The sequence below is a fragment of the Lutzomyia longipalpis genome, chromosome 1 (genome assembly GCF_024334085.1).
Source record: "Lutzomyia longipalpis isolate SR_M1_2022 chromosome 1, ASM2433408v1".
In the NCBI taxonomy this organism is placed as follows: Eukaryota; Metazoa; Arthropoda; class Insecta; order Diptera; family Psychodidae; genus Lutzomyia; species Lutzomyia longipalpis.
Window position 1 is genome coordinate 48,018,291 of NC_074707.1, and position 18,112 is coordinate 48,036,402.

Below are 18,112 nucleotides of genomic sequence, written 5' to 3' on the forward strand. Positions count from 1 at the left end.
TTTCTATCCACTCTGAGAATTCAAATATATTTAAAGAATTATAAGATTTTCTGTAATCTATAAAAAATATTTTAAGATATTGACAATTTAGTTCCTCCTGTAGTTGTGTTATAAACGTTATGAACGAAGACATATTTTTCTTACTTTTCCAGAAACCTTTAAAAATTTTCTTCGAAAGAATCACAGCTAAAAGCTTTCTGAAGGATTTTTAAAATAGTATATCTTTTGTTTCCTTTTTTTAGAACAAAATTAGAATGATTTAAAGATATAAACAGTCAAAATCTTTGAAAATTTGTATTTGTAAGTTACCTTATAAAAGATTTCTCAAAGAATCGATCTCATTAAAGTTTTTCTCTTACTTATTCTCTGAACAAGATTCATCAGATTTGACAAATCTAAAAATTTAGTACTTTTAGAACTCATAACTGAGACACATCTTGCACTATGAAAAAATAATTTTAGCTCAAATATTCCCCGGATTCTTTGTTATTAAAAATTTCGTAAAGCTTGAATTAAAAATCATTCAGAAAAGATAATTTTCAATTCATAATCTTGAAATTTAGAACAAGAAGTTCTAAAATTATTTTTTAACAAAAATCCTGGACAAATCTGGAGTAAATACTGAAGGATTAGAAAAGAAAGTATGTGGTCGATTCTATCAAACTTCTCTTTTCTTTTCCTTTATCGAGTTTTTTCTCAAGTTTATTTCAGATTTTGACAGGTCATATTTTTGAATCATTCTTTTGTCGTGCTTTGGAATAAAAAGTATCTTTTTACTTTTCCAAAAATCATTTAGAAATGATTCTAAAGACATTTTACATTTTTCTTTTTCTTTTTACGACTATCAAAAGAAAGAAATCAAATAAATGAACTGTCAAAATCTTAAAAGATTTTTCACAGAATTACCAAAAACTTTAGAACTTTTAAATTGTAAGAAAAGAAAAGATTTTTGACAGAATCAATCCCAATTATTTGGAAAATTTTAATAACTTTCTGATCACTTTGTTTTACCCACAAATGCTTTCACACCTTTTACTCAACTTTTCCATCTTCTTCTTCTTTTTTTCTTCTTTTCTTGAGAGAATTTCACAATGTTCTATTAATGAATTAAAATAATAAGAATTAAAATAGCTGCATACGAGACTAGTAAAGAGAAACAATGAATACATTTTATAAAAAATCTACTATACGGAGATTTAAGTACCTACAAGTGCGACCTATGTCAAACTGAGAGACGTCATTTTCTTGCTTTTTATTTTTTTCTACATTAAAATTTTCATCTGAGATATGGCCTCGGGGAGATTTCTTACAATTTGAGTTCCATCTAAGCTTACACACAAAAAAAATGAATTTGCGAGGATTGCCTTATTGCTCTCTAAAGGCACCATCATTGATTCCACAGAGTGCTTGAGAAATTCTCTTTTAATTAAAAAAATTAAAGAATTTCTTGTATAATAACCTACACTTGATATTGTACATGAGAATGGATATTAAATGTTACGTATTATGTGATCACTTGTGGATATATACCCTCTGCCTTTGCCCCCTCTGTCCAAAAATATCCTTTCACTGATTCTTTCTCTTTTCATTTCTTCTCCCTCCATAAATATTGTAGAAAGTCCTAAAATTTTCTTCTATCTTTTTTTTGCTTGTAAAAGTGCCTAAAAAATTTTATTTACAAATTTTCTTCATTTAATTGGAATTCTTTTTTGTTTTTCTACAGCCTTTTTTCGAATTTGTCATCTTTGTCTTTGAGATTCCTTCTCTTTCTCTCTCTCTCTCCAAAAAGCTTCCCTAAACGTCTCTTTATACAACAATATTAAAGAGAAAAAAATACCTATTCATCACGTTTTGTTTTTTCTTCAATTCCACCCACTCTCACTCCCTTCCTTTATTTTTATTGCACAATGTAGTCTTTGTGACTTCTCAGTGATTTCAGTTGTTTCTTGAGCTTCGCCACGAGATCCGATGGCTGCACTAGAATCGATATGTCCCTCCCAACGGCATTCAGTCGATCCTTAACTTCGTTCTCCTTTGCAAAGAGATTCAGTGGGCGCCCATTGATTTCCGTCAGCACCCAGAAAGTCAGCGATAGCCCATCGCACGTTTGAGCTTTCTGCGGAAGACCATGACGTGCTGCTAGGCTGTTCGGCACGAGATCCACCACTGTGGCACAATCACGTACCAAACCCAAGCATTGCCCATCGAGATCACGTCGAATGGCGTAGCAACGCCCAAAGGGAACACGTCGAATGATTAGCTCCACCTTAACAAAGAGATTTTTCCCTTCATTTTCTTGCAAACATTTTTATTTTGAGAAAATTTCCTACTCACATAGAGTCCTAGGGAGCTCCTAATGAGCTTATTGGCATCCGCAGCTGATCCCACTGTCACCCCACCGACTGAGATCAGTTGATCACCCACATGGAGGGCATTGTACAGCATTGGATGTTCCTTCTGCTTCCATCCAGATACCCTGAAGATGAAATTCAATCATCTTTTTTTTTTTTAGGGAAATTATCACTTTTTAAAAAACTTTTGTTAATTTAACAAAAATAATTATCAAATGTCTTTCATTAATTAACTTCAGTCAAAATTTTGGTTATTTTGACTAATTCAATTTGGTGAAAGATATTTGACACTTTTATTCAGCGAAAAAGTATTTTAACAAAATGATTAAACGAAAAGGAATTTAACTTTTTTATTCAGTGAAAAGGTATTTTAACTGATTCATTTTGTTGAAGATATTTAACTATTTTATTCAGTGAAAAGGTATTTTAACTGATTCACTTCGTTGAAGATATTTAGCAGTTTTGCTCACTGTAAACGTATTTTAACTGATTCATTTGGTCGTAGATATTTGACAGTTTTATCCAGCGAAAAGGTATTTAAACTGTATGAATTTGATCAAACATATTTATCTATTTTATTCAGCGAAAACGTATTTTAATCAATTCATTTTTTTAAATAGATATTTCACAGTTTTATTCAGCAAAAGGGTATTTCGACTGATACAAATGGTGAAAATACTTCGTAAAACGTAATTTGACAGAATCAATCTGTTTCTTTCACTCGTTTCAATTCAATTAGTCGTTTTAGCTAATTCAAATGGTGGAATTACTTCACACAATGTGATTTAACTTAATCATTCTGTAAATATTAAGTGTTTGAAGCACTTTGGTTGTGACTGATAAACTTCTGATAAATTAAACCGTTTAAATCTTCTATAGTATGATAACTTCTGCTCATTTGACAACATGAATTGGCATTTTTCTTGATAATGAATAACTTCCATTATTTCGGTTGATTAACTTCTGTTAACGTGACTTTTTTTTAAAAATATGCTATAGTATATTTTTACTGAATAACTTCTCCTCTTTTCACTGTTTCATTCTGTTATTTGAACCAAATAACTTATAATCTTTTGACTGTTTCGAATCTTTGATCAAATCAGTCTTTTTGAACTTTTTGATTATTTTAATCGACTTTTCCACCCTTTCATTGAATCATTTAGTCAATTTCACTCAAAACATCAGTTGAAACAACTAAAGTATTTAGCTAAAATGCCTTTTCACTGATTACTTCTGTCATTTTAACCAATTTTCTTTTAAAAGTGATTAACCTTGTCCTCAACACTCACCAAACAGCCCCAAAAGCATCCACCCATGCAATGGAACCTAAGCAATCCTTTCGTCTCAGCTGAAGTCTCACACCACCCGGATGCATCATCTCGCGTCGCATGTGCATCACTTGCTGCTCCCTCAGTGTTAAACGTCCAATATTCTGTGAACTCCCCTCGGGGGGTGGTCTAAAGGGTGGCGCTTGAGTACCCCTTGCCGAGCTGGATGTTCCCGCATTTGCAGCTGGTCGTGCTGTCCGGCTACTTTGCTGTGCATCTGACGTCGAACTACTGCGCTTCCTCTGATCCTGTCCACTCGCCGCCCCCACAGCCTGTGGACGTGTCTTCGGCATACTCGTGGTTGCTTCCTCACCATTCGGGGCGCATCTTCCTCGCCCCAGGGCATTCTTATCAATCCTCGACGGGCGACTAATGACCGCCTCGGTAACCCCTCGTGTCAGCATTGGCCTCGATGGCACCTTCTGCGGGGATTTCTTATCCTTCCGCGGAGTCCCACTCGAACTCGCCTCCGGAGGACTCTTCGACTGCGTTACATGAATATCCGAATGACTAGCTGATCTTGCCTGTGTCGCCAGGAGGTTCACAACACGCGTATCCGTCGCTGTTGTCACTGTAACTGGTGCAGCAGTTGTTGTTGTGATAAAAACCTGCTCATAGACACTTCCTTGTGCCGCCGGTGTGGCTTCCACGGAGATATTTGTGGCAAAATTGCTATTTGTCGTCGTAACTGTGACCTTGGGACCTTCTGTGACATTACAAATCTTCCCATAGTGCCCAGCTGCGGCTGAAGTACTCGGGATGTGCACGGAACTTATTTCAACTTTCTCCTGACATCCCGAAACCTTTTTCTTGGGCACCTCCTTATTGGACGTATCAATGGACGGATTTATCTTCACGTTGTATTTAAATTGATGCTCATTTGAAAGTTCCGGAGAATCTTCCGGACTCACATTGAGGCTAATACCCTCTGAGGGTACCTCTGGGGATTTTGCTGTATTAGTCACTTGAATTATTGTCACATTTGTCTTAGGGGATGATGATGATGATCTACCTTCTGCCGCAGCATCCTGACTCGCTCTTGATGGCGATTGTCGCCTCTTCTGCGACGTCTGAGGTCTGTAAGAGACGTTCAGAAGACTTTGAATTCTCAAGGAAAGAGAAATTCAAAGCAATCGAAGCAAGTTCCCGGAAAATCTTTTTGTTCTCGTTGCAAAAGAAGGAGAAACAGAAAAATGGCCACAGCTTTGAGGCATCAGGAGGAGCAGAGTGACGAAGACTTCTGCGGTATTCTCATTGAAATCCAAGGGAAACTCCCACAAATTAGGAATGTGCAAAAATTAGAATATTGCCTCAAAACTTTGGACACACTCGCGGGATTTAGCAAAAAAGATCGTAAAATTCGCAATTTTCTTGCTGATAAACTTCTGCAGCAAATTCTTGATTATCTCTCATCCCAATCATCTTCCACATCATCCCAGGAAGATTTTCAAAGAAAATCACCAAGAAAATCACCTGAAAAACCCCCAAAAGGCACTCCCGGAAAACCCTCCCAATTCACAGCAGATAAATGCATTCAAACGGAAGGGGAGCCAATGATCTTCAGGGAAGAACTTCACAAGCTCGTGGAACGCCATCAGAAACTCGTGGCGTATTGTGAGGAAAAACTTGAGGGAATGAATAAACTCAGTGAGGTGCAAACAACAAATTATCATCTCTTCCTACGAGCTGAGAAGACTCAGAGGATTCTCGAAGCAGATAAGGACTATCAAAGGATCTTGGAAGCATTAACGGAGAATCTTGAGAAGCGTCGTCATTGAAAGAAAAAAATCTTTGGTACTTACCTGGGAATGACGATTGGCTCAGGAACAATCGGGAGGGATTCCACGCTGGTGCAGTCTGTAGAAAAAAAATTAAAGAAAAAAACTTTATTTATTATTAAATTCTTGTACCTAATAAAATTTAGAACTTTTAAATGTTTTTTTTGTGATTTTTTCTAGTCTTGAATCTCCGTAAAAAATCGAGATCTTGAAATCTTTGATAAAGAATTATCTGTTAAAATTAAAGACAAAAATATTAATTTCTTTTAGATTTAATCTTAAGAATTTTGAGAAATGCTCATTGTGCCAGAATTTGTAAGATTTTGTCTTAAATTAAACGTGTTTCTATTCAAAAATAAACGTAAATCAAAACGTCGCTTTTTTTGCCAAAAAAAAGGGTCATTCATTGAAAATTTTAAAGAATGTTTGTGTGATGAATATTTTTAAATTTTTAGCAAATGGTTCGAATATTGGAAACTAATCCAAATATATTCGAAGATTGCATTTCAATTTCAATTACCATACATATTTTGTTTTGAATTTAGTACTTTTTTTATTTTTTAAGCTAGAGTTTAATACTTTTTAGATTTTTTCTTATCAATCTGTGCCTTTTTAGAACTAAAAGCCAAATATATTATTTCTTCGGCTTGTATTTATCACTTATTTATTTTAAAATTAGTACTTTTTAAGCTTGATTTTAGTACTTTTAAGAAAATTGAATATTTCTTCAGCTTGAATTTAATAATTTTAGGATTGATTTTAGTACTTTTCGGTTTGAATTTAGTACTATTTCGGCTTGATTTTAGTACTTTATAAGCTTGAATTTAGTACTTTTCTAAGCTTGTTTTTAAAGATTTTTTTCTTATCAATCAGAGCCGTTTTAGAACTAAAATCGTATAATATTTCTTTGACTTTAATTTATCACTTCTTTGGTCTTAAAATTAATGCTTTTTAAGTTTGATTTTAGAACTTTCTTCTGTTTAATTCAACCGTGCACTGAAGCCTCATCTTCTATCTTTTTAAGTTCAAATCACGTCTAAAAATAATTTTTCAGCGTAATAATTCAACGTAATCTTCTATAATCTTTTTATAGATTTTTTATCGGTGAATTCGATCAAAAACTATTATTTTATTATTAAAAATATTTTATGCAAAATACCGATTTAAAAAAAAAGATTTTTTTTAAACCAAAGGAAAAAAAACTTACGTTAAGATAATTGTAATATTAAATCAATTTCTGTTAGATTTATGAATTTTAACATGACCAATTTCATGAAAATGGTAAAAAAAAACGCTCATAAAAGATTCTTTAAAAATTACTTTTACAATAAAAGACATAAATTGATAAAAACTTTTATAGCGAATACCAAAATCCTTTTATCTTTTATCCAGTATAGGGCCTAATTCAGCGACCAAGAAACCCTTGAAATCTTTGAATTTTGTACTGAAATTTCAAGATTTCTAGCGAATTTCAAGGATTTCTTGGTCGCTGAATAAGGCCCATAGTCGATATTTTATTTTAAAAATTATAGAAATTTTTCACGATGAATTTAATAAAAGAAAAACTGCAAATCGAAGAGAGAGAGAGAGTTAATAAAATTCTTTCTCTTTATAACATTGCAACATCTCCAAGACCTTCTGCTAATGCTCAATTCTTTTAGTTCCAATTAAACGAATTAATTAATTAAATGATTATTATAAAGAACGTTTTCCCTGCAAATGCAACACTCAACTTTTCTTGCTTTGGATGGAATTTTGTGCAAAAAATAAATTAATTACCCCCCTTTGAGTACACATCGCGTAGAAAAAGTTGTACTTTGTGTAAGAATTTTACAATTGACTGAGAGAGACCCTCTGCGCTCACAAAAATCACTCCATAGCACGGTGATTGTATAACAATTAAAGCAAAACTATGCTGCGAGTCTCTTGGTAAATTACGAAAAATGGAAGAGCATTCGAATTAGAGGCACTTTCACTTGTTTAACTGCGAAACGGAGCATTTTCTCCGCGCGGAGTGTCTTCCTTTTTTTTCATTTCATTTCAATTTGAATTGCAATTTGACGTGCGGAAATTAATTTGCCACTCACCAGATTCCCTGTCATCGATTGTGGCTCCATTGGAAGATGTGGAGGCTTCAGTGGAGACGTCTTGGGTGGTTGATGTTGAGGGTGGGCAGGTATTTGGGTCCGCTAGAACGTTATCCGTGAAGGTTTTCGCTAGACTTTGCTGCACTTTTGCCGATGGCTTTGCTGCTGCCTTCTTTGCCGGACTAGCACATCCATTGGTTAAGCTGCTACCTGATGGGGTTGCTGTGGATGTTGTTGCTGCAGCACGTGGACTACTTCCGGATGCTTGTGCATCGTCTGTGTGCTGCCGGAGATTCGCAATGGGACTCGAGAGCATTGCAATGAGATTCTGTGTGAGAGTATTGGACATTGCACTAGTGGTTGGAGTATTCTGACCACTTGTGGTGTTTGCAGCTGTTGTAACTGCCACCGTTGTGGGGGGGACAATACGCTCAATGCCCGGAACAAGGGCAGCAGGAACAGGTGGTGGAGCTGGCAGTGGTGATGTTGGATCCCTTGTTGGCAGGAGCGGTGGACGAATTTCCGGTAATTTGCTGTAGATATTCTCCCGTGGCGAAAGGATCTTCATCTCTCGCAACTTGGAGCGCAGTGTATCCACCCATTCTTGCATAATTTCCCTTAAAAAAAAGGATAAAAAATGAAGAAAAATCAGGAAAGTGAAAGCAAAAAAAAAGGGAAAAACCACCCGCGCACAGAAAGAAGAAAAAAACTTTTCCTCTCACAACTTACCACGATGAGGCGCTGAAGCGAACAACATCGGAACTCAGGGTGATTACAAACTCGTACTCCTGCTCCAATGGCACCAGAGCGTGCGAAATGTGCTGTGTCTGCTGGAGGGAGACTGTCCACTCGGGTGAATGCGATGGAGCCATACGGGGTTCCATGTAGCCCTCAAGCAGTGCATCAAAATCATCGTGGACACAGAAGACAACCCAGAATTTTTCTGATCTCTAAAAGATGCAAAAGGATGCAAAATTAACAAGTTTTATCACACAGACAATCCCCTTCTCAGAGCAGCCCCCAAGAGAAGAGAAGAAACTTCTCCTGGTGCTGTTGCTCTCACAACTCGTGGGATGGTCTTTTAACAAAGAAACTCACGCGAGTGTGACAATATTTTTGCCACTCTCGCGCGACTTGTGACCTACTTTTGCACCAACCGTCAGCTTCTTCACGTCACTCGTGATCCTCTTGAGCCAGGTGTTCTTGTGGATCTCCCGGAATAGGGCATTGCGTGGCGATGAATCCATTCCGCACGTCCCTTCGTCAACTTTTTCGTCCTCCGCGCACACCCACAGATTCCACCAACATCCCAATGTCGCTCTCCCCGGATGCAATCGCCACGCACACGCCAAACTCCACAGCTACTCAATTGATCTTCACTCCCCTCGCTTCGCCTCTGCCAGCTGTCGTCCCACCGTGTTTAGCCCTTAATGGGAAAATTGCCCGGAAATGGAGCACTTGTGCGGTAGCAGCGAATTCATTAAAAGACACAGCCCGGAGTTGCGGTGAAAGAATGCGCGCTCGTGCCTCCGTGGCGCACCACCAAATACTCGAAATCACCTGTGCACCACCTCTTGGGGCTCACGGGAGGGTTTTGTAACAAATTAACGATTAAAAACGAGGGCTATTGCACAAGATTTTCGCGTGATTTTTCCACCAAAATGCACAACAATTTCACTCCTAATTCCAGACGATCCAAACTCGCATTTTTTGACGTTCAGAAAATGGTCCAGTTGGGCACCACGTTATGCTCGCGGGCTGTTTTCTTCGTGAAGCAGTCGGATTATGTTGGGAAATTTTCAATGGGTTCAGCATAAATTTCATAAATTTCCTGGATTAGGTTTTCTTCTAGAGAACGTTTTTTTTACAAGGAAATTTTGCATTTTCTTATGATCAAGAAAACTTTGGGAAAATGTAAAATCCTGGAATTTTCATTAAAGATTCAGAAGATTCATGAAAAATATGTTTAAAAATGAATATTTCCCTTAACCCTTTTGTGTTCTTAGGGTTAAACGTGAAATATTCGATTTTCTCTTGTTATAAAGAATTTAGGTAGGAGAGACCGGGGCTAATAAAATCACTTAAGGGTTTGGAAAAAGCCTAAAATATCATATTTCCTAGCTAGATAGAACAAAATGATCTGAGAAAGAGTTGTAGGGCAGTAAATTTCCTAAAGAAATTACCTATACATTTCGCTTTTATCTGTTTGGGAAATATGATGTTTCGAGCTTTTTCTAAACCCTTAAGTGACTTTTTTAACCCCGGTCTCCCCTATATGTTTTGTCCAGATGAAAATACTTTGATCTCTAAGAAATATTCACTGAAAGTTTTCACAGAAAAAATTAATATCAGGAGGTTTTTATCTGGAATGAAAATATTCGGATTATTCGGATGATTTGCCAAAGAATTAAAAATGTATTCAACAGATGTAATGTATAGACTGAGGAGCAAAAGCCTAAAAGTACTAATAAATTCTAGTTGAAAAAATAAAATTCAAATTAGTACTTTTTCGGCTTAAATCTAGTACTTTTCTCATTGTATTCAGTACCTATACTTTTTAAACTAGAATTGACTAGAATTTTGTATGTTTTCAGCTAGAATTTAGTACTTTTTCAGCTTCAATTTGTTACTTCGACGAGATTTTGTATTTTTGAAAATTCAAATTTAAGAATTAAATTCAACAAATAAAAGTACTAAATACTAGTGTGGCGCCCTGAATAGGGGGCGTCACAGGGCTTTGGTCAACTCCCCACAGTAACCTCCACCCTCGTCCTCGAACTAAAACTACAGAGCACTTTGAACTTGCTTGCAGCCATACTCAAGGCTGAGCTCCGACTGACTCTACTCTCATCGTCCCTCTTTACCACTCTCATATAATTACTCTCTCAGTGCTCTCCTACGTTCTCTTGAGGATTCTCGTATTCTCTCTCACCTATTGAGGGTTTGTAACCTGGGGGCAGAAGCCGTTGCCGAGGGAAGGGCAGCCGTTACAGTTACCGCCAATCTAAGGGTACTCACTCTATGAGCTAGGTTAATATTCGCTGGATAGTGAGTCGGGCGCTACACTAGTCGAAAACATTTTAAATTCTAGCTAAAGATGTAGTAAATTGTAACTGAAAGAGCTCTAAGTTCAATCAGAAAAAAGTACTAAATTTAATACTAAAATGTACTAAATTCAATCCTGAAAAGTAATTAAAAAAAAAACAGTAGAAAGAAGGAATAAGAATTTCATTGCCTTAAATAAAAAAAAATCCTAATTTTCCGGATTAATTTATGAAAATTAATGTTTTCAAAAATTCAAAATATCGTTATAAAAATTTCATAAATCCTCTTTGTAAGAAAAAAAAAAATAAAAACTTCTTAATTTTCCGCGAAATCTTCATCCCTAATTTTCTTTAGTTCTCTTGAAGAAGAAATCAAAACATGTCAGCGCTCCTCGTGCAGGTAAATCCTCCTCTTGGCCAGGAAATCCTCAATTTCCAGATGATTTGTTACCTTTTATTGTGTCCTTTAGGCGTGTCGCAATGGGTTGGCCTATCGACTGGGTCAGACGAGGAGCATTCACGTGAGTACAGTGCTGGAAAAGAAGACGGCAGGAAAGTACAAAACCTCCGTGAAGAAGGATCGCCCACTGACCTACGAGATGTCCCAGAAACCCCATCATATTGCCGTAAGGAAGGGATATAATTCCCTGAATACTTGTAAGAAATTGCCCAGAGATGATCATCCAATCAGGAAAAATTATTTAATTTGTGATTTAATCTTTTGAAGCAAACCTCCTGGATGGATTGAGATCATCAGAAACAGCTGTTGAGGATATGTTTATAAGGAAATTCATGGTGGGCACTTGGCATGGGTTGGTTCTATCGGAAGTCATCATCAAGAGGCAATTTAATCACATCCGAATAGCTGCTATGATCCGACAGGGTATCACTGCTCAGAAAATGTACTTCCTCATTGGCTACACGGAAGAAATGCTGGCCCGGTGGCTTCACTGTCCAGTAACGCTGGAGCTGGAAACAACACAGGACAAGAAGGATATTGTCTTCAAGTACATCTAGGGCAAGAAAATGTTGTTTTTAGGAATAATATAATTTTGAACTGTTTAGTAATGAAGTCTGGAGCTTTTCATGGTCATCTCATTTTCCTGCGCCCCAGCGCGGTGGCTTCCGAGGAATTCCGAGCTTTTCACGAAAATTTTTCCCTTATTTATGTTGCGTGAAACATTATGTTTAGTCGTTGATTCCATTAGACTACCCAGGAGAATTTCCACATCTCGCTGTTCCTTGATTCATGGAACATGTTGCTGGTTAATTTGGGAACATGTTGCATGTTTCGTAAGGTTTGTCCAAGCAAACTGGGCATGTTTCGGGAATCTACGAGCTTTTTTCACTCCACTTGTGTAGCTTGAAGAAGTGCTGGGAAAAATTGTGAAATTAATGATTGTTCGTGAAGTGCTGGCGTGAAAATGTGTCGCAGTGCGTAGGTAAGTGGTTGCGTGACACAAAGAGAGTATTTTCGTGCGAGACACTGCACCAGGAGAGCCATGAACTTGGGGGGAAGTGGAGGCGCCAGTGGGAGCTCCAGCAGCGAACCGGCGGAGGTGGTGCGCCCCAAGATTGTCACAGTGAAGCACCCCGAGTCCAACAAGCCCAAACCCACGGCCAAGAAGGGCAAGGCCATTCAGGCGGATGTGGACGTTATGAAGGAATTCCAGCGATGTCGCGATGACAATGTCAAAAGGCTGGATCTCAGTAAATCCTCCATCACCACCATCCCGGCCACAGTGAAGGAATGCTCGAGCTTGGTGGAATTCTACCTGTATGGGAATAAAATCTCATCTCTCCCCCCGGAGATTGGGTGCCTGTCCAACCTCAAGACATTGGCACTCAATGAGAATAGCCTCACGTCGCTGCCCGAATCCCTGCAAAATTTGAAGCAGCTCAAGGTGCTGGATTTGCGCCACAATAAACTCTCGGAGATTCCCGATGTCATCTACAAGCTCACAAGTCTCACCACGCTCTACCTCCGATTCAATCGTATCCGAATTGTGGGGGATGCCATTAGTAATCTCACGAATTTGACAATGCTGAGCTTGCGTGAGAATAAAATCCGGGAGCTCTCCAAGGGGATTGGGCACCTGGTGAATCTCACCACATTGGATGTTTCCCACAATCACCTGGAGCACCTCCCGGAGGAAATTGGGCATTGCGTTAATCTCAATGCGCTGGATTTGCAACACAACGAACTCCTGGACATACCCGAAAGTATTGGGCAGTTGACGAATCTGGCGCGATTGGGATTGCGCTACAATCGTCTCACGTCAATTCCGCAGTCGCTGAAGAACTGCAAATTCATGGATGAATTCAATGTGGAGGGCAATAGTATTTCCCAACTCCCGGATGGGCTTCTTGCCAGTCTCAGCTCCCTCACCAGCATCACACTCTCACGCAATTCCTTCCACAGCTACCCGTGTGGGGGTCCAGCGCAATTCACCAATGTCACGAGTATAAATTTGGAGCACAATCAAATCGACAAGATCCCCTATGGGATCTTCAGTCGTGCCAAGGGACTCACGAAGCTCAATATGAAGGAGAATGTGCTCACATCACTGCCATTGGATATTGGGACATGGATCCATATGGTGGAGTTGAATTTGGGCACAAATTCCCTGACAAAACTCCCCGATGACGTGCACTGCTTGCAGAACCTTGAGATTCTCATCCTCTCCAATAATATGCTGAAGAAAATCCCCAATACCATTGGTAGCCTGAGGAAGTTGCGTGTGCTGGATCTCGAGGAGAATCGCATTGAGTCCCTGCCAAGTGAAATAGGACTCCTGCACGATCTCCAGAAGCTCATCCTTCAGTCAAATCACCTTCAGTCACTGCCACGCACCATTGGACACCTCACGTCGCTCACCTACTTATCCGTTGGGGAGAATAATCTGCAATTCCTGCCGGAGGAAATTGGGACTCTTGAGAATCTCGAGAGCCTCTACATCAATGACAACGTTGCCCTCGTGAAGCTGCCCTACGAGTTGGCGCTGTGTCAAAATCTCGCCATTATGAGCATCGAAAATTGTCCACTGAGTGCCATACCGCCTGAAGTGGTGGCTGGGGGTCCATCCCTGGTCATACAATACCTTAAACTTCACTCGCCATATCGACAAATGTGATTCACTTCCGGCACACCGTCGCCGCCGCCCCGACACAAACCACAAACCTTCCTTTCTGCTCTCTCTTCAACGAAATCCCTCATGCAAAAGTTGCTGCTTGGCAAGAAGGGGCAATCCCGGATGAGAGGTAATATTCTCAGAGATTGAAAACCATATGCACAAAAATGTGTGGAGGACGAGCCACACACAAAACATATATAAAATATATTTTTTAAAAAGAAAATTATAAATTAAAAAAAAAAATCAATCAGACGAAGAATACCAAAAAAAAATGGAAAATTATTATTTCACAAAATAAACAATATAAATATATTTTTATAGAAGAGAAAAAAATAATTATGATGATGGTAAAATGATGAAAACGATGGCACAAACTTCCAAAAAGAAAAAAAGAAAAAGAAAAACATATTCACACTCATTTTCTCAAATTAAACGAGATATATTGCATTATGTATTATGCTATAAAGAGAGAATATTATATGCTTCATAAAAAATAGCCTCCAAATTTATTCAAGAGCATTGTCTAAGAATTTCTAATAAGTTAAGGACTAGAATGCGTTAGAATCCAAAAATGCTTTCCCATTTGTTTGATTTTTTTTTCAAATTATAAATCAATCCTTAATTTATTTTTATTCTGTGTTCAAGTAATTAAATTTTAACCCATTTTTGCCTCATGTAGATATTTTGGGAGATTTTTTTCTAAAATTTCACTTCTTTATTATTAAATAATTTGTTTGGCTATTCATTTTCTAAATAAAATATCTGTTAACCATAAATTTTCATTCTTATTCTCAATTTTTTTTATAAACTACACTAAGGAGACGATTCTGATAAAAATATCATAAAATAAAATATGATCTTTTCTTTTGTTTACAATTCGTCAGGTATAAGATTTTAGGTAATCTCGGAAAAATCTTATAAGATTCTAACATATTATTTCATTCTTGGATCGAAGTTTTTGATGGAAAATTACTTTTCCATGCCTCTTCAGGGATCTTTTTGACTGTTTTCTGAAACAAGAAATTCTTTATTTTTCTTTTATAGAATGACAATAGAAAGATTTTAAAATATCAGCTAACAAAATCTTACAACAACTTTTAAGTTGTTAGAACATAAAAGAAAATATTTTTATCAGAATCTACCCTTAAATCACATTTTATTTTATTGCCACAAAATCTACAAAACCCGATTTTGAGGAAAATTTGATAGAAAATGCTCACAAAGAAACGAAAGAAAATTTTTGAGATTAAATTAGGTAAAATCATGTTAATTTTCTTCGAATTTTAAAACAATATTGTAATAACTTTTCTTAAAGGTACGCCACAAACTTCAAGACCAAAAGACTCCTGGTTGATCCTTAAACATTTCTAAAGGGAAGAACTATTATAAAATAAATAGTCAAAATCGGTCCAAGAAAAATAGAAATTGTGCTACAAACTTGACCTTAGAAGATTGATAAATAATTCGTTTTATTGTAAACTATTTTTTGAGAACTATTCTGGATTATTCTTCAGATTTATTAGTTGAATACTTTTCAACCTTTTCAACTCATTCCTGCCAGTTTCTAGAGAATCTTTCACTGATTTAAATGAAACTCTCTAGAATGAAAGTTTCCAGAATAATGGGAGTTTCATTTGAATCAGTCAAAGCTGTCAAGAATGGGTTAAAAAAAAGTATCAAATAATAAATCTGAAGTATTCTAAGTAACTCAGAAGTATTCTCAAAAAAATAGTTTAAAATAAAACAAATTATTTATCAATTTTCTAAAACTGAGTTTGTAGCATAAATTCTTTTTAAATATTTTGAACCGATTTTGATCATTTTATAAAAAAAAAATTAACGTTTTTTTATAGCTTGATGTCAAGTTTTTAGTTCAAATAATACGTTTACGTTTAATAAATACGTTTTACGAGCCCATTTTAATTACTTTACCTCAACATTATGATTGATAAAAGAATGATTAATGGATGAAACATTAAATTCATTAAAGAAAAGTATCCAATTCTAGAGTTCTTATGAGAATGCTCTTGTGCAGATTAGCTGATGAAGTGTTTGCTATAGCAGGAAAAATAGCAAATAAATTGTACATAAGATAAAAATTCATTGAAATTAGTAACCAATTGTTGATAGTCGTATTATTATTGATAAATGTGCATAAATGCTTGATGAATAACCCACACAGTTGAGCGATAATGACATGATAAATTGAGAGGTTTGAATGTAAAATTTGTTGATAAGATAAGTCATTGTAACTACATATAACTAATAAATCCCTCTAATGTGGAAGAGATGATAATTAAATGTGAAAAATGAAGGAAAATCCATTTTTTTCCTGGATGAAAATCATTGAATTTTCTTTCCAGAAAAAAAATTGGATTTATTATTCTAATCATTTAATTATATATATTTCCTGCATTTGCTCCCTATATAAATGTAATAATCACGTGTGATTTAAAAATAGCTTTAATATTGCTTGTAAATGTAATCGTTACATTGAGGAGATTCGAGGAAAATGCGTATGGAATGCAGAGGAAGGCATGAAGCAGATTTTTAAGAGAAATATTGCCAAATTGGATAAATTAGAATAAGCAAATTGAAACATTTTGCAAGATCGACTCAAATTGCAGCAAAATTCCGCATCAACATCGACATGGATGGAGGCAAATAACAAATCAGAGAAATATCGAAGCAGAGGGAGAATGGGCTGCGTCAATCATTCAATTGTAAGTTTGCTGTAGCCAATATGTGGTCTTTTGATCTCTCTTTCTGTGTGTGATCTCTTGCACCTCATAAATTTGCATTTTTAATTCATCCACCAGCACAAATTGACCCCCACGATGAGAGATCAATTGAACCACCACAAATGTTCTATTTTCATCATCAAAAAAAAATCTAAATATCCTCTTTTCTCTCGCTCTTTCATTACAGGCACACTCTACTCCACCCACTCTCGATAGCTCCGGAAAAGAATAAAATATTCCAAATGGATTTTCTTTAGTTACACTGTAAGTTTTCTAATTTTGTGAATTTATTTTTTGTAAATTTTCTCACATTTTTTTTTAAAAACTAAATTTATATTTTTAAAATAAAAATCACAAAAAATGCTCACTAAGCTACATAAAAGGACACACTGTGAGCCAGAAAAAAAATCGTACAACACAACTAATTTACACTACAGCAAAAAACAGACAACAACAAACTAAATTCCCTTAATTCCTGTGCTTTGAATGTTATTATAACTTTTACTTTCCTCTATTTTCTACGTGGTAACGCTGTAAATAAACTACCTACAAAATGTAGATTTTAGAAGCGAAATAAAATCAAGAAAGGTTCATTATTTAGCTAAAATAATGGATTAGGCTATTTTTAAAGGCTTAATGCTGAAACCTTTGATTGATTTGCATTTTATTTGCTGCTTTTAAAAGATTTATTGATGATCTTCAATATAATTGATCCGTGTGGTTAACCCATTAGAGTCAACGCTTAGTTTTCTAAGCAAAAATTAATTATTTCCTTGAACAGTTAAGAAGAATAATTCTTCAGACTTTAACTGATTTGAAATTATTTCGAGAACGATAAATTCGTAAAATTAATCAAAAAAGTTCTGATCTCTAGGACACACAGTCTCTTAACAAGCTAAATACCTACCCTGGTAATCTACCTAAGAAAACCTACACAGAAAATAAAAGTTCGTCAAAAGTTCGTAGAAGGTTCGTTATTTACTCATTGGTCTTATGGGAAAATCAACCTCCAGTTCGTAAAATGGGGTCTCACTCCTTTTTCGTAAAAAGGTTCGTAGTTTTGAACTCCAAATTCGTCAAATTCGCTTTTGAACTCCAAATTCGTAGTTTTTCACCTCCATGTTCGTGATGGTTCGTAAATTCCTTTAATGAACAATTTGCCATCTTTGGCTCTTCCGGGAATAAATGTTAAAGATTTTTACCGCCTTTCTGGCCATTTCTGTTCATCTGGGTATTTGATACCATCACTGAACTTCCATATCCTCCTGATCCTCCTGACCAATACTAGATTTTATGCATTCCTTACACAAAAGTTAGGAGTTTTTGCCGGATTTGTGGTCGCTCCTCCTTGATAATGATGGAGTGACCTCCGGAATGACGATTTCATCCCCGGATTGTCCCAGGATTATCAAGTCCTGGGGAAATAGGGGATGCTGGTGCAAAATGATCGATTTTTCGTCAGTTTTATGGTCACTCCTCCTTAGTAATGATGAAGTGACCTCCGGATTAGGGATCTCATCCCAGAATTGTCACATCCTGGACAATTAGGGGAGGCTGGTGCAAAAATTTGGGGTTTTCGCCGGATCTGTGGTCATTTCTTCTTGGTAATGATAGAGTGACCACAAGATTGGGAATCTCATCCCAGGATT

At 36.5% G+C, this 18,112-nt stretch overlaps 7 protein-coding genes across 13 annotated transcripts in view; 5 read left to right on the plus strand and 2 right to left on the minus strand.

Moving 5' to 3' along the window:
* LOC129787983 (protein Peter pan) overlaps positions 1-18,112 on the plus strand; it is a 1,185,971-nt gene that overhangs the window by 249,037 nt on the left and 918,822 nt on the right. The gene's annotated exons all lie outside the window — the stretch shown is intronic.
* LOC129787980 (L-dopachrome tautomerase yellow-f2-like) overlaps positions 1-18,112 on the minus strand; it is a 1,067,766-nt gene that overhangs the window by 249,037 nt on the left and 800,617 nt on the right. The gene's annotated exons all lie outside the window — the stretch shown is intronic.
* The window catches only part of LOC129788029 (aprataxin-like protein), a 72,329-nt gene that overhangs the window by 26,566 nt on the left and 27,651 nt on the right, over positions 1-18,112 (plus strand). The window lies entirely within an intron of this gene.
* LOC129787951 (mucin-2) lies at positions 969-9,284 on the minus strand. Its single transcript, XM_055823836.1, has 7 exons — positions 8,690-9,284; positions 8,274-8,494; positions 7,545-8,161; positions 5,482-5,536; positions 3,641-4,756; positions 2,335-2,476; positions 969-2,266 (listed from the first exon to the last, which is right to left on the minus strand). Exons 1-7 carry the CDS (start codon positions 8,789-8,791, stop codon positions 1,898-1,900), a joined length of 2,622 nt encoding a protein of 873 aa, XP_055679811.1. The 5' UTR covers positions 8,792-9,284; the 3' UTR covers positions 969-1,897.
* Positions 10,923-11,660, plus strand: LOC129788032 (28S ribosomal protein S24, mitochondrial). Its single transcript, XM_055824000.1, has 3 exons — positions 10,923-10,988; positions 11,059-11,245; positions 11,316-11,660. The coding sequence occupies exons 1-3, from the start codon at positions 10,968-10,970 to the stop codon at positions 11,603-11,605; spliced, it is 498 nt and encodes a 165-aa protein (XP_055679975.1). The 5' UTR covers positions 10,923-10,967; the 3' UTR covers positions 11,606-11,660.
* On the plus strand, positions 11,881-17,128 carry LOC129787967 (leucine-rich repeat protein soc-2 homolog). Of its 7 annotated transcripts, none has more exons than XM_055823873.1 (4): positions 11,884-13,849; positions 16,184-16,445; positions 16,651-16,727; positions 16,836-17,128. In XM_055823873.1, the coding sequence occupies exon 1, from the start codon at positions 12,091-12,093 to the stop codon at positions 13,720-13,722; it is 1,632 nt and encodes a 543-aa protein (XP_055679848.1). In that variant the 5' UTR covers positions 11,884-12,090; the 3' UTR covers positions 13,723-13,849; positions 16,184-16,445; positions 16,651-16,727; positions 16,836-17,128. The 7 variants fall into 7 exon arrangements, with proteins under 7 accessions (XP_055679843.1, XP_055679848.1, XP_055679847.1 ...); XM_055823871.1 differs by having other exon boundaries at positions 11,905-13,849; positions 16,224-16,445; XM_055823872.1 differs by having other exon boundaries at positions 11,895-13,849; positions 16,224-16,445; positions 16,651-17,128.
* LOC129786795 (trypsin-1) overlaps positions 14,276-18,112 on the plus strand; it is a 5,959-nt gene continuing 2,122 nt past the window's right edge. The window contains exon 1 of the mRNA XM_055822035.1: positions 14,276-14,279. Coding sequence (XP_055678010.1) covers positions 14,276-14,279 — 4 coding nt within the window. The remainder of the gene's footprint in view (positions 14,280-18,112) is intronic.